At 41.1% G+C, this 21,449-nt stretch overlaps 1 protein-coding gene across 1 annotated transcript; it reads right to left on the bottom strand.

Moving 5' to 3' along the window:
* Positions 1–1,754: 1,754 nt before the first annotated feature.
* OR2B11 (olfactory receptor family 2 subfamily B member 11) lies at positions 1,755–2,726 on the bottom strand. The gene has a single exon (XM_019719202.2). The coding sequence runs from the start codon at positions 2,724–2,726 to the stop codon at positions 1,755–1,757; it is 972 nt and encodes a 323-aa protein (XP_019574761.2).
* Between the last annotated feature and the right edge of the window lie 18,723 nt (positions 2,727–21,449).

The following is a 21,449-nucleotide window of genomic DNA, read 5'->3' as shown; positions in this document are numbered from 1 at the left end:
GACAATGGAATATCATAAAAGTGATTACATACATCGTGAAGTTACTTGAGGTTTAAACCAGATGATGTATATACTTAATCTAATATCTGTATCTTGGAAGCCTTGTGCAAATAATAGCTGTTAAAATGACTTGAACTTGTTATTTAAATTTGCATTATCCTTAACTGATTGTGTTTATATTTTGTGTTCTCAACTAAGAATGTATTCTTTTTTTAGATAAGAGACTGCTGCTGTTTTGATTTGTACCCATAGAATCTAATACAGACTCTTATATATCCATGATAAATATGCTTGTCCTAGTACTCAGTCAATGGTGGGGAAACTTTCTATAGAAGAAAAAATTGGAAGTACAGAAAAAGAAATCACCATCTTGGGTCACAGGAAGAAGAAAGTCATCTACTTTTTAAAAATTTTTTAAAAGATTTTATTGGGAAAGGGGAACAGGACTTTATTGGGGAACAGTGTGTACTTCCAGGCCTTTTTTTTTTTCCAAGTCAAGTTGTTGTCCTTTCAATCTTAGTTGTGGAGGGTGCTGTTCAGCTTCAAGTTGTTGTCCTTTCAGTCTTAGTTGTGGAGGGCGCAGCTCAGCTCTAGGTCCAGTTGCCGTTGCTAGTTGCAGGGGGCACAGCCCACCATCCCTTGCGGGACTCGAGGAGTTGAACTGGCAACCTTGTGGTTGAGAGCCCACTGGCCCATGTGGGAACCTTGTGGTTGAGAGCCTACTGGCCCATGTGGGAATCAAACCGTCAGCCTTCGGAGTTAGGAGCATGGAGCTCTAACCGCCTGAGCCACCAGGCCCTCATCTACTTTTTTTTGCAAGTTATTTCAAAGTCACATAAAATTTATGGAGAGCTAAATATATGGAAATGAACATAAATTTATTGCAAGTAACACAAGATTATATTTCAGTTGTACATTATATATACTTGGGAGTAATGGGAAAGGAAGACAGAGATTAGAAAGAGGCAAATAGGAGAAAAATAGAAGCAAAAATAGAAAGATTAAAAAGAACAAGAATCAGGAAATTAGAAATAAAATAAAAATTTTTTTAATGATTTTATTGGGGAATGGGAGCAGGACTTTATTGGGGAACAGTGTGTACTTCCAAGACTTTTTTCCAAGTCAAGTTGCTGTTCTTTCAATCTTAGTTGTGGAGGGCGCAGCTCAGCTCCAGGTCCAGTTGCCGTTGCTAGTTGCAGGGGGCACAACCCACCATCCCTTGCAGGAATCGAACCGGCAACCTTGTGTTTGAGAGAACATACTCCAACCAACTGAGCCATCTGGGAGTCAGCGGCAGCTCACCTCAAGGTGCCATGTTCAATTTTAGTTGCAGGGGGCGGAGCCCACCATCCCTTGCGGGACTCGAAGAATTGAACTGGCAACCTTGTGGTTGAGAGCCCACTGGCCCATGTGGGAATCGAACCAGCAGCCTTCGGAGTTAGGTGCATGGAGCTCTAACCGCCTGAGCCACCGGGCCAGCCCAGAAATTAAACAATTTGACAAATACTTATTGAATGTCAATTCTCTTTAAACAATTCCTAAAAATATATAGCCTCTTAGAATTAAAGACTATTGGGAGAGGTGGGATTTTAGGCACTGTGACCACACGGGATGTGAGATGTTTTGGACAGGGGATTTGGGGGGATCCTGAACTCTCTCAAAACATTTACACTGTTTGGTTATTGGCTCCTGAAGTGAAAGGTGCTTTCAGCACACAATATACCTGCTTGGTGTTCTGTAACCAATGGAGATCATCACATCTCAGGTCTTTGTCTTCTGCAAAGCCTCCAGACCCTTGCCAGGAATCTTCTCAGAGCTCCCTTCATATCCTTATTCCTCAGGGTGTAGATGAAGGGATTGAGGGTGGGGGTGATTATGGAGTAGAAGAGGGAGATGAACTTGCCCTGCTCTTGGGAGTAGCTGGAAGGGGGCTGCAGGTACATGTAGATGGCAGGAAGGTAGAAGAGGGAGACCACCACCAGGTGGGAGGAACAGGTCCCAAAGGCCTTGTGCCGTCCCTTGGAGGACTGGATCCTGAGCACTGCACGGGCAATGAAGCCATAGGAGAGCAGGATGAGAGCTAGGGGGACCAGCACGAAGAAGGCCACCAGCACAGCCAATGTGGTGTCATTTATGGCTGTATCTGCACACGACAACTTGATCATAGCTGGCACCTCACAGAAGAAGTTGTTTAGCACCTGCTGCCCACAGAAAGGCAACTGCACCGTCAAGACTACCTGAACTAGGGAGTTCCCAAAGCCACTGAGCCAGGCCACGAGCACGAGCTGCTGGCAGAGAGGCCCGTGCATGACAAGGGTGTACCGCAGGGGCTCACAGATGGCCACGTAGCGGTCCAGGGCCATGGCGGCCAAAACGACACACTCAGTACAGCCCAACCAATGGAAAATTGCGTACTGCACTGTGCAGCCGCTGTAGCTGATGGTCTTTCTGGAGCCTCCCATGTTGGCCAGCATCTGAGGGACCGTGGTGGTGGTGTAGCAGAGGTCCAGGAAGGACAGGTGCCTGAGGAAGGTGTACATGGGGCTCTGGAGCTGGGGGTCCAGCCGGGATACCAGGATGATGGTGATGTTCCCCAACATGGCAAGGGTGTAGGACCCCAGAAGGACCACAAAGAGAGGGAGTTCCAGCCATGGCCTGTCAGAAACACCTAGAAGGATGAAGTCCCTTGGGGGGTCCCACAGGAAGCTCTGGTTGTCAGTTCTCATGCTGAGGCATTTTCTGGTGCCTGTGATGAATCAAGAAAGTTGGACAGAATAAAATCTGAGAAGAGGAATCACTTGCCTTCCTCAGTCTGGGCATGCTTTCCCACACAGGCCCCACCCTGTCCTCTGTGGAGACACTGACATGTGGGGAGTCAGAACCAGGCTGCGGAGCAGCTGCACATGTGTCCTGCTCTGTGAACTTGTGAAAGCATAGCGCATGGACAGTTTCCTTCCAGCTTGGTCAAAGTCTGTGCTAGCTCCTCCCATCACCATCAGAATGTTTGACTTCTTCCTACAAACTCATTGACAGGGAGTGGACCACTTTCTTAGGCTTTCTTATTCTGCATTTTGGAGGTGGAGGTGGGAGGGAAGTGAGAGGTGGCATAGAGCAAGTGTAGGGCTTTGCAAGCAGCTGGGCAGTTTACTAATATGAACACAGCCTATCACCTCCCAAGGCTCTCTGCACCACGGTGCTCCTCCAGCCCTGTGGCCACTCACACACAGGCAGTGCTGTCAGGAGCACAGTCTAGCACTCTCTGTGTCCCTGGGGTGGGGACCTAAGTCACTGCCACCTCTGACTTGATCATGGCATCTAATGTGACCCGAGAGCACAGGATTTGAGCATGGGGAGAAAATCCTTGACCCAAGTAAGAAACAGAGCCCTTCGTGTTGTGGACTGAAGGGTCAGATTGCCTCCGGTGCTAACATTTATCGGGCAGTTTGAAAGACATTTGAATTCTCTATACAACTTTGCTGGACAGCTGTTTCCTGTAGGGGTTGGAAAATGCAGCAATCTGATTTCTGGATTCCACTGCTGTAAAAAGGCAACTGGGTTAACTGGGTTGCCATCTGCTGATTTCCAGGGCCTTTCCTCTGAGCTCCAACCTCCTACCTTCTCCCCAGCATTGGACACCCTCACGTTCCTGATGGGGTGATATAGTCCAATACAGGATTGAAATAAATTAAATCCGGTGTGCAGTCATTGATGAAGGATTCATTTTTCATTTCTTATGTGGTGCTTTATGCATAAATAAAGAGTTCATCTGCTGAGGTTAGATGCTGCAATAAACAAGCACCCCCCCCCACCCCACATTCTGAAGTACTCTAGTATTATTGAAAACAACTCAAACTCTGCGGGTCAAATGGGTAAATGAGAGCAAATCTCCTTCTTTCCTCTGTTGTTTCAGAGCTACATTCTATTCGCTCTAAAGTCCCCAATATTCTTGTGGAACACTCAATTATTGACTCCTTCCCACTATTGTATAAAACTACTTCTAGGATAAATCTTATAGAATCTGATTATTTTATCTCTAATGGAAGCTCAGGCCCCGGTTTTGATGCAGGGAGCAGGACAGGGAAAAATCAGTCTAGCCCACATTTAAGATATAAAAGTAAATCGTCCATTTTTCTTTCTTAGGTTCCTTATTCTAAGGTTTCTTCTTAGAGTGTAAACTGGACAAGAAAGGGAGCATTTGCGGGAAAGATAAAACAGATGAAGGAATTAAGAATGATAGAGGGGGTAGATATAGGCCACACTTAATAAACACAAATTCCTCAGCCCTTCCTATGAGTCAGGTGCTATGATAACAACTTTATATGATATCTTACTCAGTGCTTTAATGACATGGTAAAGTAGATGATTTTACCCCATTACACTGTTGAGCAGAGTGTTGGGGGGAGGATACCTTAGATTATCTACAGATAGCCACAAGTAGCAAAGCAAGACTGAAATCTAAGGTCCTGCTCTTGGCCATTATTTTCTCCAGCACTTTGCTTTTGAAAAAGGAGTCGGTGACTTGGAAAGCAGTAAAGCATTAGTGCAAATGACTGAGACAGAAGAGAATGCCTGAAAAAAGGCAGTAATTTCAGAGGGCAGGGGACAAGGGAATTGAGGAGGAGAGGCTGGACAGGCTTTTTGTAATTTCCAGTTCAGTGTGTTCAGTGCACTGGGGTGTACACCCCCCCCCCCACACACACACACACTGCACGCCATCCTGGCCCGACCATCTTAGCTGAGTTGGATCCCTTGCCGTCCAGCCCTTTCCACAGGGAGCTTTGCTTTGAATCCGGCCTCTGCATTTCCTCGACCCTCCTCTGCCTTCCTACTCCCCTGATAGAGGTGTTCCCCAAGACCCTGCCTTGCTTTTCTGGGTGAACACAGAAATTTCCAAGTCTGCCACCATGACCCTTACCAGAGTCCTTCCAGACCTGAGCCTCCAACTGCCAATTCTTCACTGCCATCCGGCCTTCCTTTTGACATTAGCTGAAGCATCCGCTCATTTAACTTGTCAGCCACTCTTCTATCCAACCAGCCCCTTCCTTCTAATTTCTGGCTGCCTCTGCATCACTTACCCTGACACAACGTATTCAGGTGGCTTTGATAATGTCCTATTTCTCACTCACCACATTCTGTCAGTGACCTTGTCCTATCGGTTCCACCAACACAATGTCATAGGCACAAACTGTCTCTATCCTTGTCACTGCCGTCCTGGGCCAGCATGGCCATCTGGACCCCTTTTAGAGCCCGCTAACTGTCTTCCTGTAAGCAGTGCCTTCCTTTTCCAACCCATCACTCACATTCTCAATGGAGTCAACTTTCTAAGACTCATCTTAAGAGCAAAGATGTCTTTAGGGCTTCCAGTTACCTGAAAAATAAGAACACATGTCCTTAAATGGTTATGTAGAGATTGTATTCTCACACTGAATCCCAGCAGTGTGTTCTCACCACCGTCACATCCCATGGGGTAACCTAACGGTGGTCTTCACTCCATGCTCCTGGCAGGCTAGGCAGTGAGCATGTGCATGCGCCTAGGATGTGTCAGTCGCTGTGTGACATACAGCCCTTATGATGCAGGCAGACATGGCGTCGTCATGCCTGACACTGCTCCGAAATTTCTCCTGGGAGCTGACAGAGTGTGTTATCTGCTCCAACAAGCAAGAGAGGAAATCTGGAAATAAGCTTAGGAGGTAGGAAAACAAGGACTAGGCCATGGGCTTTTACTGCTGGTTAGCCCCAAAGACCTCTTCCTTCAACCTAAAATTCAGCCCATGTGACAGGTGTAGGCCCAGCTTCACTGCCAAGGCCATAAGTGGGATTGACAGGGGAGGTGGAGTCCTGGGGACAACACTATCCTTCACAGATGTTAACAGGGGCTTTTTCATCAGGAAAAGAAAAGGAGGCTTTTCTCATGTTTGTGTGTATCTCCAGTCTTGTCCAGGTGATGCTTTTTCGTGGATGGAAGTTGTGATCAGAGTAAAACCAAGAAGTAAACTGGCCCGGGGGAGTCTGAGAGCACGTCGGACTCCGCTCCTTGCCGCTGTCTGGCTCAGGCCCGCCCCGGCCGGGCTGTGCTGCTTTGTTCTCCTGCCCGAGGCCGCCAGCCTGCACGTGCGCCTGGGGTCTCACTGCAGCTCTGCCTGCTTCATGAAACGCCCTTGCCGGTTCCCCACCATGGACGTCCCCCATCAGCTCCATGGACGAAGGGCTTGAGGAGCACAAGGGGCTGAGGTAGAATTTTTCAAAGTGCTTTAATTTTAGAGACTAAAACAATATTTCCTAACACATAGTGAGAGAAGGGAAGTAACTCGGCGTTGAGTGGGCACCATCATTCTGAGTTTGTGTAGCAGGCCCTCGCGTCCCATCGCTGTCCTCCACTAACGCCCGCCTGACAGGTTCATAGGGTGGACACTTACTGCTTCAGCTCCACACTAGCATGTGACTCCCTGGGGTGCGCCGTGCAAGCCCCCACTGCGATCCACACCTCCTTGCAGCCCGCCGACCACCCCCCCACCCCATGCCATAACCCCTGACGCAGGACACGCTGCCTCCCAAGTATCCACAGTCCGGTTTTACATGCACGACTGTGTTAAGCACCCTGTAAAACTGAACAGTACTTAGGACCTTGCCTCATGGAAAAGTTAATGTGCTGTATCGTTTGCTACTAATTTTTAATGTGTTCATTTTTACTTTTTGTGGAGATTGTAGATTGTACTTTCTTTAAAAACAAGAACCTGTTTTACAGTCCGTCATTCATAGCACGTAGAATACATGAATAACGAGGTTAATTCATGAATAACGAGGTTAATTCATGAAATGATCACGGATTTTGTTAACAGATCTAAGGGTCTCATCCCTCAAAAAGCTCCTTCCTCTGTATGGCATGTGGAGTCTTGGGCCCATCTGATTATTTCTAGTGGTGGTGGGAGGGGAAAAGGAGGGAGAAGGAGCTGGAACACAGGAGGGATGGGCCTCTGGGACCACAGAGAGGACACAAACCCATGCAGGGAGGATGCCAGCCCCTGTAAGCACCCGTCTGTCACAGACAGGGACAGTCCCCTCCTGCACAGGCCTGCTCCCCACACATACTCCACTGCCTTCTTTTACGCTGTAAATATTTCAGTTTGCCTTGCTAAAATGTAGCTCAAAGCTTGCTTTCTTTGGAGACTGGTACTATTTGCTTTACTGGCTCTGTTCCTTTCTTTCCATAACCATACTGGGCTCAGTATTGTTTTTGTGACTGTGACTCACCATTGTAAAAAATACTGAGGAACAGCAGAAATGAGGCTCAGAGTCCTCACACACCGTGGGGAGCACCCTCCCTCCTGGTGGGGATTAAATAGCTGGTCCACCAGGAGGCAGGAAGCCTGTTCTGTTCCTGGCTATCTTTTCTAGCTTGAACTACATACACAATTTTACACGAGCTGCTTCATGTAGGGCCACTATTCCTGACCCCCCTGTCTTCTGTTCCACGTCCCCTTGGTCTCCAGCATAGACCAGTGTTCACACTGCTACAGCCTGACCAACCTCTACTGCATTAGGCAGACTGTAGCTTGTTTGGAGGTCAGGACTCACCACTAACCTCCATGGTTCCCTGGCTTCTACAGAGGGCTTGGTGAAAGAAGGGAGGCTTTACTAGCAGACTGTGGTGGTCTTGGCGGGTGGGACCCTTAGGGATGGGGTCATCACAAATACTCTTTGTATTCTAGGAAGGAACAACCTGTTGGCTCTGATGAGGCTGCTGGGACCCTGCCCTTACCTGAGTCTTGTCTTCCAAGTAGGTGTGGAGAGATTATTCTCAGTCTAGAAGAATCTACTTTCCATCATAACACACTCACTGGGGAGACTGAGTGCTGTCTGGACTTTGTCCGGGTGACAGGCGAGCTCTGCAGACCTGCTCTGGCCTTGGTCCTGGGGTTCCTGCAGACATTCAGATAGGTCAGAGCGAGCTTAAATGCTTATGCTGTGAGATTACTTCTGAGCTAAGTTTCTTAGGTGAACAGCTATCCTCGTGTCATGCTCCTTGTTCCTTTCAAGTTTATCCCTCAGATTAAACTCGATCTCATTCTCTCCATTCATTTCTATAAAGGCTCTGCTTTTTGTCCCTAGATACTGAAAATAAAACCTTGCTCTCCTCTGGCTGGGAAGTTATCCCTGATGTTTTGTTTAATTAGTGTCTGAGGGTTAGCTGGTAATTGATGTAGTGTGTGAACTTGGAATACTTGCAATTAATGGTAAATCCTAAAAGACCAGAGGAAATGGACCAGTAATGGGGAATGAGGACTCTGTACATTTAACTCTTTAGGGAAGGTGGGGGTTGCCGTCAAGTCAGAGTAGAAGAGTGACTTCTAAGCATGTAATTCAGCCAGAGCATGGGCACGTACAGGCAGTACCTGTTACTCCAGACACTAAGCTCAGTGGCTCATGGTCTGTGTGTCTTTGAGCAGGTTACCTAACCTCTCTATGCCTCACTCGCCCCCTTTATCTCAAGCATAGACAAAGGAGACCAGAGGTCTCCAGCATAGACAAGAAATGTACAGGAAGCACTAGCATTGCCCTTAACAGTCAATGACAAGTGCAAAATGAGTTGGTTTTTGTAAAGCACTCAGAACAGTTTCTGGTACAAATTCATAATGAATAATCCCTCTGATATCAAAAAAAGTTAGCAACATCATTACAACAAGTTCACGAATTTAATTGTCAGACCTTGTATTACCGACTCTATTCCCCATACTGTACTTTACATCCCCATGATTATCTTGCAACTACCAATTTGTACTTCTTAATCCCTTCATCTTTTTCACCCGCCCCTCAATCCCCCTCCAATTTGGCAACCTCAATTTGTTTTCTGTATCTATGAGTCTATTTCTGTTTTTTGTGTTCATTCACTCTGTTCATTAGATTCCACATATAAGTGAGATCATATGGTATTTGTCTTTCTCTGTCTGACTTACAAAGTGTGATAAAAAAATACAGTGAATGTTTACATTAAAAATAAATTATTATAGTAAAAGACACAATGCCATTAACCCCCCTCAAAAGTGTGCTTCAAGCACACTTATCCTGTCATTCTTGCCACTTTCTGAAGCAATTCTGGAAGTCCCGTTTCATGAATGTCTTCACTTCATCCTCCATCATGACAAAGCACTGTGTCACACATCGCTTCTGGTATGGCCATTTCTGTCAAATAAAAACATTATGGTGTGGTCCTCATCCACCTTATTCATCGGATTTGGCACTGTGTAACTTCTCACTCTTCCCGAAAGCCAAAATGATTCAGGACATCGAGCCAGCCATAAGAGTACAACTAGACACTCACGAGAGAGGACTTCCAGAACTGCTTTGGAAAGTGGCAAGAATGAAGGGATAAGTGTGTTTGAAGAGAGGGGGAGTATAGTTAGGGAGATTAATGGCAATGTGTCTTTTACTGTAATACATTTAAAAAATTTAAATATTTATCATATATTTTGATCACACCTTGTATTTCACTTAGCATAATACTTTTTAGGTTCATCCATGTTTTTATAAATGGTAACATTTTCTTTTTTACGGCTGAGTAATACTCCACTGTATATATGTACAACAGTTTCTTTATTCAATCATCAATTGATGAGCATTTCTGTTGTTTCCGTATCTTGGCTATTGTGAATAGTGCTGTAGTAAACATAGGTGTTCATATATCTTTTCAAATTAGTGTTTTGGATTTCTTTGGATGTATATTCAAAAGTGGAATTGCTGGGTCATAAGGTAGTTGTATTTTTAATTTTTGAGGACCCTCCATACTGATTTCCATAGTGGCTGCACCAATCTGTAACACCACCAACGGTGCACAAAGGTTCCCTTTTCTCACATCCTCACCAATACTTGTTTACTTGTTTGTTTGTTTATTTTTAATTAAAGTTTTTTTGGGTCACAATTGTTAGTAAAGTTACATAGGTTTCAGGTGTACAATTCTATACATCATCTATAAATCTCATTGTGTGTTCACCAACCAAATTCATTTCTCTTTCCATTACTATATATCTGATCCTCTTTACCTTCATCTACCACCCCACTCCCACCTGACCCTCTGGTAACCACTAAACTATTGTCTGTGTCTATGAATTTTTGTTTCTTCATTTGTTTGTCTTGTTCTTTTGTTGTTTTCAGTTTTATATACCACATATCAGTGAAATCATATGGTTGTCTACTTTTTCTGTCTGACTTCGCTTAGCATAATAATCTCAGGATCCATCCAGGTTGTCACAAGTGGCAGTATTTTACCTTTTTTAATGGCAGAATAGGATTCCATTGTGCCTATGTGCCTCATCTTCTTTATCCATTCTTCTATCAAAGGACACTTTGGTTGTTTCCATGTCTTGGCCACCGTAAATAAAGCTCCAATGAACACCAGTGCACATATATCTTTAATGATAAATGTTTTCAGATTTTTTTGATAGATACCCAGGAGAGGGATTGCTGGGTCATATGGTAATTCTATTCTTAATTTTTTCAGGAACCTCCACACAGCAAATTAGCGGTTGTACCAATTTGCATTCCCACCAACAGTGTATGAGCGTTCCTTTTTCTCCACAGCCTCTGCAACACTTGTTACTATTTGTCTAACAGGTGTGAGGCGATATCTCATTGTGGTTATTTGCATTTCTCTGATGATTAGTGATGTTGAGCTTCTTTTCATATCTCTATTGGCTGTCTGTATGTCCCCTTGGGAGAAATGTCTATTCAGGTCCTCTGATCATTTTAAAAATTGGATTGTTTGTTTTTTTGTTGTTGAGTTGTATGAGTTCCTTATATATTTTGGATATTAGCCCCTTAGCGGAGGCGTTGCTTGCAAAAATCTTCTCCCATTCGGTTGGTTGCCTCTTTATTTTGTCGATGGTTTCTTTTGCTGTGCAGAAGCTTTTTAGTTTGATATAGTCCCATTCATTTCTTTTAGCTTTTGCTTCCCTTGCCTTTGGAGTCAAATCCATAAAATGCTCTTTGAATGCAAGATCCATAAGTTTAGTACCTATGTTTTCTTCTATGCAGTTTATTGTTTCAAGTCTTGTGTTTAGGTCTTTGATCCATTTTGAGTTAAGTTTGGTATGCAGTGACACATATCACTCTAGTTTCATTCTTTTGCACATGGCTTTCCAATTCTGCCAGCACCATTTATTGAAGAGGCTGTCTTTTCTCCATTGTATGTTTTTGGATTCTTTGTCAAAAATTATCTTTCCGTATTTATGTGGGTTTATTTCTGGGTTATCAATTCTATTCCATTGGTCTGTGTGTTTGTTTTTCTGCCAATACCATACCGTTTTGATTATTGTGGCCCTGTAGTACAAGCTGAAGTCAGGGAGTGTGATACCTCCAGCATTGTTCTTTTTTCTTAGGCTTGCTTTGACTATTTGGGGTCTTTTTTTGGTTCCAAAGAAATCTGATGATTTTTTGTTATATTGCTTTACAAAATTCCATTGGGATTTTGATGGGGATTGCATTAAACTTGTATATTGCTTTGGGAAATATGACCATTTTTAACTATGTTGATTCTTCCAATCCATGAACATGGAATGTCTTTCCATTTCTTTGCATCTTTTTCAATTTCTTTCAGTGTATAGCACTTTCACATCCCTGGTTAAGTTTATTGCTATGTATTTTATTCTTTTTGTTGCAATTGCAAAATGAATTTTTTAAAATTTCTTTTCTTTTTTTAAAATTTATTGTGGTGACAATTGTTAGTAAAATTACATAGATTTCAGGTGTACAAATCAGTATTACATCATCTGTAAATCCCATTGTGTGTTCACCACCCAGAATCAGTTCTCCTTCCATCACCATATATTTGATCCCCCTTACCTTCATCTCCCACCTCCCACCCCCCTTACCATCTGGTAACCCACTAAACTACTGTCTCTGTCTATGAGTTTTTGTTTCTCATTTGTTTACCTTGATCTATTAAAGTTTTTTGGTTTATATACCACATATCAGTGAAATCACATGGTTCTCTGCTTTTCCTGTCTGACTTATTTCGCTTAGCATTACACTCTCAAGATCCATCCATGTTGTCACAAATGTTCTTATATCATATTTTCCTACCGCCGAATAGTATTCCATTGTGTATATATACCACAACTTCTTTATCCATTCATCTATCGAAGGACATTTTGGTTGCTTCCATGTCTTGGCCACCGTAAACAAAGCTGCAATGAACATTGGAGGACACGTGTCTTTATCTACAAATGTTTATTTTAGTTTTTACTTCCATTGCCTTTGGAGTCAAATTCATAAAATGCTCTTTGAACCCAAGGTCCATAAGTTTAGTACCTATGTTTTCTTCTATGCAGTTTATTGTGTCATGTCTTATGCTTAAGTCTTTGATCCGTTTTGAATTAATTTTGGTACATGGTGACAAATAGCAGTCCAGTTTCATTCTTTTGCACGTGTCTATCCAATTCTCCCAGCACCATTTATTGAAGAGGTGTCTTTCCTCCGTTGTATGTTTTTAGCTTCTTTGTCAAAAATTATCTGTCCATATTTATGCGGTTTTATTTCTGGGTTCTCAATTCTATTCCATTGGTCTATGTGTCTGTTTTCTGCCAATACCATGCTGTTTTGATTATTGTAGCCCTGTAGTACAAGCTAAAGTCAGGAAGTGTGATACCTCCATTACTGTTCTTTTTTCTTAAGATTGCTTTGACTATTTGGGGTCTTTTTTGGTTCCAAACAAATCTGATGATTTTTTGTTCTATTTCTTTAAAAAATGCCATTGGGATTTTGATGGGGATTACGTTAAATCTGTATATTGCTTTGGGTAATATGGCCATTTTAATTATGTTGATTCTTCCAATCCATGAACATGGAATGTCTTTCCATTTCTTTGTGTCTTCTTCAATTTCTTTCAAATTGTCTTATAGCTTGCAGCATATAGGTACTTCACATCCTTGGTTAAGTTTATTCCTAGGTATTTTATTCTTTTGGCTGCAATTACAAAAGGAATTGTTTTTTGTATTTCTTTTTCTGAGATTTCATTGTTAGTATATAGGAATGCAATGGACTTTTGCACGTTGATTTTGTAGCCAGCAACTTTACTGTATTCGTTGATTGTTTCTAATAGCTTTTTGGTGGAGTCTTTAGGGTTTTCTATATACAGCATCATGTCATCTGCAAAGAGTGATAATTTAACTTCTTCATTTCCAAATTGGATGCCTTTTATTTCTTTCTCTTGCCTGATTACTCTGGCAAGGACTTCCAACACTATGTTGAAAAGCAGAGGTGATAGAGGACAGCCCTGTCGTGTTCCTGAATATAGAGCAAAGGGCTTCAGTTTTTTACCATTGGTTATGAGATTAGCTGAGGGCTTGTCATATATGGCCTTTATTATGTTAAGGTATTTTCCTTCTATACCTATTTTATTAAGTGTTTTAATCACAAATGGATATTGTATCTTGTCAAATGCTTTTTCTGCATCAATTGATACAATTATATGATTTTTGTCCTTTATTTTGTTTATGTGATGTATCACATTGATGGATTTGAGGATGTTGAACCATCTTTGTGCCCGGGGATGAACCCCACTTGGTCGTGATGAATAATCTTTTTAATGCATTGTTGTATTCAATTTGCTAGAATTTTGTTTAGGATTTTTGCATCTGTATTCATCAGAGGTATTGGTCTGTAGTTTTCTTTTTTTGTGCTGTCCTTACCAGGTTTTGGTATCAGGGTAATGTTGGCCTCATAAAATGAGTTAGGGAGAACTGTCTCTCCTTCAATTTTTTGGAAGAGTTTGAGCAGGATTGGTATTAGATCCTCTTTGAAGGTTTGGTAGAATTCACTAGTGAAGCCATCTGATCCCGGTCTTTTGCTTTTGGGAAGGTTTTGGATGACTGATTCGATTTCGTTACTGGTGATCGGTCTGTTTAGATTTTCCAGTTCTTCATGGTTCAGCCTTGGAAGGCTATATGTTTCTAAGAACTTGTCCATTTCTTCTAGGTTATTGAATTTGGTGGCATATAGTCCTTCGTAGTATTCTTGGATGATCCTTTGTATTTCTGTGGTGTCCGTGATAACTTCCCCTTTTTCATTCTGATTTTGTTAATTAGTGTCTTCTCTCTTTTTATCTTAATGAGTCTAGCCAAGGGTTTGTCAATTTTGTTAATCTTTTCAATGAACCAGCTCTTTGTCACATTAACTTTTTCTATTGTCTTTTTGTTCTCTATTTCATTTAGTTCTGCTCTGATTTTTGTTATTTCCTTTCTTCTGCTGACCTTGGGTTTCACTTGTTCTTCTTTTTCTAGTTCTTTAAGGTGTAACATGAGGTTATTTATTTGGGATTTTTCTTGTTTCTTGAGATAGGCCTGTAATGACATAAATTTCCCCCTTAAAACTGCTTTCGCTACATCCCCCAAATTTTGTTGGGATGTATTTTCATTGTCATTTGTTTCTATGTATCTTTTGATCTCTCCTCTATTTTCTTCTTTGACCCAGTCGTTCTTTAAAAGTATGTTGTTTAATCTCCACGTATTTGTGTTTTTTCCTGCTTTCTTTTTGCAGTTGATATCCAATTTCAAAGCCTTGTGATCAGAGAATATGCCTGCTATGATATCAATCTTCTTAAATTTGCTGAGGGTGATTTTATGTCCCAATATATGGTCTATTTTTGAGAATGTTCCATGTACACTAGAAAAGAATGTATAGTCTGATGTTTTAGGATGAAGTGCTCTATAAATGTTAATTATGTCCATTTCGTCTAATGTGTCATTTAGGGCTGCTCTTTTTAAATTTATTTTCTGTTTGGATGATCTATCCATAGCTGTCAATGTTGTATTTAAGTCCCCTAGTATAATTGTGTTTTGGTCAATTTCTCCCTTTAGTTCTGTTAGTAGCTGCTTCGTATATTTTGGTGCTCCCTGATTGGGGGCATAAATATTGATGACTGTTATGTCTTCTTGTTGTATAGTCCCCTTCACCATTATGAAATGTCTGTCTTTGTCTCTTGTTATCTTTTTCACCTTGAAGTCTGTTTCATCTGATATCATTATGGCTACACCTGATTTTCTATGGGTACCATTTGCTTGGAGTGTCAATTTCCACCCTTTCACTTTGAGTCTATGCTTGTCCTTGTATCTGAGATGTGTCTCTTGGAGACAGCATATGGTTGGGTTTAGTTTTTTTATCCAATCTGCTACTCTGTGCCTTTTTTATTGGTGAGTTCAGTCCATTTACAGTTAGGGTGATTATTGATATGTGAGGATATCCTGTCATTCTATCTTTAGTTTTCTGGTAAGACTGTGTCTCCATTGTTTCTTTGCCTTTTGTTTTTGTCTATTATTTCTGTGTGGTATTCTATGAGATTTCCCTCTGTTTCTTCTTTTATTACAGTATATATTTAAGTTCTGGATTTTTTTTGAGTGGTTACCCTTAAGTTTATGTAAAAGAAAGTTTGATATTTAGAGTATTCCGTTTTCTTCAGCACACTTACTTTCTCCATTCCCATATTCCAGTTCAGGCCTTTACTCTCCCCTTTTTTATGTTTTGGTTGCCACAAATTGTCCTTGTTGATGGTGGTCGAATAGCCTCCTTTAGTATTTCTTGTAGTGCAGGTCATGTATTAGAGAATTCCCTCAGCTTCTGTATGTCTGGAAAGGTCTTTATTCCTCCTTCATATCTAAAGGATATCTTTGCTGGATATATTATTCTTGGCTCATAATTTCTCTCTTTCAATAGTTTGAATATTTGGTTCCACTCCCTCCTGGCTTGTAGAGTTTCTGCTGAAAAATCTGATGATAATCTAATGGGCTTTCCTTTGTAAGTTACCGTCTTCTTTTCCCTGGCTGCCTTGAGGATTCTTTCTTTGTCGTTGATTTTAGACAGCTTCAATACAATGTGCCTTGGAGAAGGCCTGTTGGGATTGAGGTAATTAGGTGTTCTATTTGCTTCTTGGATTCGAGGGTCCAGTTCTGTCCACAAGTTTGGGAAGTTCTCATCGACAATTTGTTTGAATATATTCTCTGTTCCCTTCTCTCTTTCTTCTCCTTCTGGTATGCCCATTATTCTTATATTGGTCTTTCTGATGGAGTCAGAAAGTTCTTGTAGAGTTCTTTCATTTCTTTTAAGTCTCAAGTCTCTTTCTTCTTCCATCTGTGTCATTTCCAGGTTTTTTATCTTCGATGTCACTGATTCTTTCCTCCATCTGGTGAACTCTACTACCTAAGCTGGTTATTTCGTTCTTAATTTCTTCTATTGAATTCTTAATCTCCAGAAATTCTATTTGGTTCTTTTTAAAAATTTCAATCTCTTTCAAAAATGCTCATGCTGTTCTTTGATTGTGTTTCTGAGTTCATTTAACTGCCTATCTGTGCTTTCTTGCATCTCATTGAGCTTTTTCAGAACTGCAATCTTGAATTCTCTGTCATTTAAGTCACATTTTTCCATATTTTTAAGGTCCTTTTCTGGAGACTTTTCACTTTTTTTCTAAGCTGTCTTGTTGCCTTGGTTATTCATGGCAATTAGTGATTTATTATTTCTCTTCCTAGACATCTACAGGAGTGGTTTCTGCGACAGGTTGATAGGAAGAGGTCTTTGTTTTGTTTTCCAGTGCTTGTTGGTACAATGTTTTATTTTCTCTCCGACTGCTGCCTTTTTTTTCTCTCTCAGGTGCTATGTTTTCTCTGCACTATTCCAGTTTCTCACACAATGGGGGGGGTTCCCTGGGAGACGGGCTTCTCTTGTGTTAATAGTTTGTCTAGGTCACAGGGCGCAGTGTCCCAGTGGGTATCCGGAGAGCTTTTGATGTTCCAAAGCTCTTCCAGCTCCAGATACAGAGCCCATGTTTCAGCAGCTCTGTTTACTCCTGCTGGGATCTGCCCAGATAGGTGGGGTCAGGGGCGGGGTTGTGAGAGGTGGCCCAGAGCAATGGCGGTGACCACCGCTACAGCCGGTTCTGCTTCCACAGCTCCCTCCCCTTTGCCGGAACTTGTTGGGCTGCGAATTTGTGTCTGCGGTCCACAGTTCTCAGAACAGCAAATATTCTGTTATTTTGATCTGATACTGCTACTGTTCTGTTTCTAGCACCAGCAGGTCGGGGCAGGGCGAGCTCTGGGAGGGTAGGGAGGGAGCGGCTAATCTCAGTGCCTAAGGCTTCCGTTCTCTGCTCGGCAGTGAGGGCTTAAACCACCTTTTTCAGCCTTCTTCCCTCAGTCTTTTTTCCGAGGTCTCTGCCCTGAGGTTGAGTTCAGTCGTGTGATATGCTGCCCCCTCAGCCCTGTGGGCCACAAACGGAGCCCTAGCAGTCCGAGGTCTTCCCTCTCTCGCTGCTGTGGTAGTTCCAGGAAGCAGCGAGCTCGGAGCACTGAGCTAGGTCTGCGTCTTGCACACTCGTGGCTCCGTCTCTGCACTTCTCCCTTCCCTCCTCCCCCCGATCATGCGATTCGCCCACCTGTAGGTGAATTCAGTAGTGGGCCTCTTCGTCTTGCCTGTCTGCTGTGCAGGGAGTCCTTTGTGGAGTTATTGTTGTTCAATTAGTTGTAAATTCCAGGGGAGCTTTACAGAGACTCGCCTCATGCCGCCATTTTGATGACGTCCCTCTAATTTTTTCTTTGAGATTTCATTATTGGTATATAGGAATGCAATGGATTTTGTACATTGATTTTGTAGCCGGCAACTTTACTGTATTCATTTATTGTTTCTAATAGTTTTTTGGTGGAGTCCTTAGGGTTTTCTATATACAGTATCATGTCATCTGCAAAGAGTGACAATTTAACTTCTTCATTTCCAATTTGGATGCCTTTTATTTCTTTCTCTTGCCTGATTGCTCTGGCGAGGACTTCCAACACTATTTTGAAAAGCAAAGGTGATAGGGGACAGGCCTGTCATGTTCCTGAACGTAGAGCAAAGGCCTTCAGTTTTTCACCATTGGTTATGAGATTAGCTAAGGGTTTGTCATATACGGCCTTTATTATGTTAAGGTATTTTCCTTGTATACCTATTTTATTAAGTGTTTTAATCATAAATGGATGTTGTATCTTGTCAAATGCTTTTTCTGTATCAATTGATATAATTATATGATTTTTGTCCTTTATTTTGTTTTTGTGGTGTATCACATTGATGGATTTGCATATGTTGAACCATGCTTGTGCCCCTGGGATGAACCCCACTTGGTCGTGATGAATAATATTTTGAAAGCATTGTTGCATTTGATTTGCTGGTATTTTGTTTAGCATTTTTGCAGCTGTATTTATCAGAGATATTGGCCTGCAATTTTTTTAGTGTGTGTTACCCTTACCAGGTTTTGGTATCAGGGAAATGTTGGCCTCATAAAATGAATTAGGGAATATTGCCTCTTCTTCAATTTTTTGGACGAGTTTGAGCAGGATTGATATTAGATCCTCTTCGAAGGTTTGGTAGAATTCACTAGTGAAGCCATCTGGTCCCGGACTTTTGCTTTTGGGAAAGTTTTGGATGATTCATTCAATTTCCTTACTGGTGATCAGTCTATTTAGATTTTCCAATTCTTCGTGACTCAGCCTTGGAAGGCTATATGTTTCTAAGAACTTGTCCATTTCTTCTAGGTTATTGAATTTGGTGGCATAGTATTCTTGGATGATCCTTTGTAATTCTGTGGCATCCATGTAACTTACCCTCTTTCATTTCTGATTTTGTTTATTGCTTTTCTCTGTCTATCTTTTCTAGGCAAGGGTTTGTCAATTTTATTAATCTTTTCAAAGAACCAGCTCTTTGTTGCGTTAATTTTTTTCCATGGTCTTTTTGTTCTCTATTTCATTTAGTTCTGCTCTGATTTTTATGATTTCCTTCCTTCTGCTGATTTTGGGTTTCATTTGTCCTTCTTTTTCTAGTTCTTTAAGATGTAACAGGAGGTTATTTATCTGAGGTGTTTCTTCTTTCTTGAGAAAGGCCTGTAATGGTATAAATTTCCCTCTCAAAATTGCTTTTGCTGCATCTCCAAAATTTTGGTAAGATGTATTTTCATTCTCACTTATTTCTATGTATCCTTTGATGTCTCCTCTTATTTCTTCTTTGACCCGGTTGTTCTTTAAAAGTATGTTGTTTAATCTCCATGTATTTGTGGTTTTTCCTGCTGTCTTTTTGAAGTTGATATCCAATTTCAAAGCCTTGTGATCAGAGAATATGCTTGGTATGATTTCAATCTTCTTAAATGTGCTGAGGCTAGTTTTATGTCCCAATTTATGATTTATCCTTGAGAATGTTCCATGTACACTAGAAAAAATTGTATAATCTGATGTTTTAGGATGAAGTGCTCTATAAATGTCAATTATGTCCATTTCATCTAATGTGTCATTTAGGGCTAATCTTTTTAAATTTATTTTCTGTTTGGATGATCTATCCATAGCTGTGAATGATGTATTTAGGTCGCCTACTAAAATTGTGTTTTGGTCAATTTCTCCCTTTAGTTCTGTTAGTAGTTGTTTTGTATATTTTGGTGCTCCCTGATTGGGGGCATACATATTGATAACTGTTATGTCTTCTTGTTTTAATGTCCCCTTTATCATTATGAAATGTCCGTCTTTGTCTCTTGTTACCTTTTTTATCCTGAAGTCTGTTTCATGTGATATCAGTATAGCTGCATCAGATTTTCTCTGGATACCATTTGCTTGGAGTGTCAATTTCCACTCTTTCAGTTTGAGTCTGTATTTGTCCTTGTAGCTGAGATGTGTCTCTTTGAGACAGCATATGGTTGGGTTTATTTTTTTGATTCAATCTGCTACTCTGTGCCTTTTCATTGGTGAGTTCAGTCCATTTACATTTATGGTGAATATTAATATATGAGGATTTCTTATTCTATCTCTGGTTTTCTGGTAGGACAGTGTCTCCATTGTCTCACTTTTTGTTGCTGTCTATTATTTCAGTATGGTGGTATTCTATGATTTTTACCCCGTTTCTTCTTTTATTTTATATGTTTCAGTTCTGGATTTTTCTCTGTGGTTACCATTAAGTTTATTTAAAACAAAGTTTCATATTTAGAGTCTTCCATTTTCTTCACCATGCTTCCTTTCTTTATTCCCCTTCACCAGTTCAGACTTTTACTCTCTCCCATTTTATGTTTTTGTTTTCACAAATTATTCCTAGTTATGCTGTGACTTGATTTCTGTGCTGAAGTAGCAAGTTGTCTTTTTCTTCTCTCTCTCTCTCTCTCTCTCTCTCTCTCTCTCTCTCTCAAGTGTTTTTTGTCTGCTTTATCTTGTGTGTTATTTTTAAGTATAGTGCCCAATTTGGTGTAGGGGTTGCCATTTCCTGTTTCTGTCTGTCTGTTCATAATACTACTGATGGTTTTGTATTCTTTTGCTTTTTTTGTTTCAGGTTGAATAGCCTCCTTCAGTATTTTTTGTGGTGCAGGTCGTGTGCTAGAAAATTCCCTCAGCTTCTATATGTCTGGAAAGGTCTTTATTCCTACTTCTTATCTAAAGGATATCTTTACTGGATGTATTATTCTTGGCTCAAAATTTCTCTCTCAATAGTTTGAATATTTGATTCCACTCCTTACTGGCTTGTAGAGTTCCTGTTGAAAAATCTGGTGATAATCTACAGGTTACCATCTGCTTTTCCATGACTGAGTTGAGGACTCTTTCTTTGTCATTAATTTTTGACAGCTTCAATAATACAGGGTGCCTTGGAGAAGGCTTGTGGGGATTGAGGTAATTAGGTGTTCTATTTGCTTCTTGGATGGGAAGATTCAGTTCTTTCCTCAAGTTGGGGAAGTTCTCGTCGACTGTTTGAATATACTCTCTGTTCCCTTCTCTCTTTCTTCTCCTTCTGGTATGCCCATTATGCTTATATTGCTCTTTCTGATGGAATCAGAAAGTTTTTGTAGAGTTCTTTCATTTCTTTTTACTCTCAAGTCTCTTTCTTCTTCCATCTGTGTAATTTCCAGGTTTCTATCTTCTATGTCAATGATTCTTTCCTCCATCTGGTCAGCTCTACTACCTAAGCTGACTATTTCATTTTTTTTATTGAGTTCTTAATCTCCAGAAATTCTATTTGGTTCTTTTTGAAAATTTTAGTTTCTTTGGTAAAATGTTAATTTTGCTTTTTGATTGTGTGTCTGAGTTCCTTAAACCTCCTGTCTGTTTTTTCTTCCATCTCATTGAGTGTTTTCAGAACTGCAATCTTGAATTCTGTGTCATTTAAGGCACATATTTCCATGTCTTTAAGTTCATTTTCTGGAGACTTCATTTTCGTTCTGAGCTGCCTTGTAACCTTGGTTATTCATGGCAATTAATGAATTATTATTTCTCTTCCTAGGCATCTACAGGAGTGGGTTCTGCAACAGGTTGATAGGAAGAGGGCTTTGTTTTACTTTCCAGTAGGTGTTGGTAAAATGTTTTATTTTCTCTCCAACTTCAGCCTTTTATTCTCTCTCATGCTGTTGTGCTATATTTTCTCTGCACTGTTTTGGTTTATCACACATGGAGGGGGGTTTCCCTGGAATGTTGGCT

This window comes from Rhinolophus sinicus, linkage group LG10, assembly GCF_036562045.2.
Source record: "Rhinolophus sinicus isolate RSC01 linkage group LG10, ASM3656204v1, whole genome shotgun sequence".
Lineage (NCBI taxonomy): Eukaryota > Metazoa > Chordata > Mammalia > Chiroptera > Rhinolophidae > Rhinolophus > Rhinolophus sinicus.
This window is presented reverse-complemented; position numbering and strand designations above follow the sequence as displayed.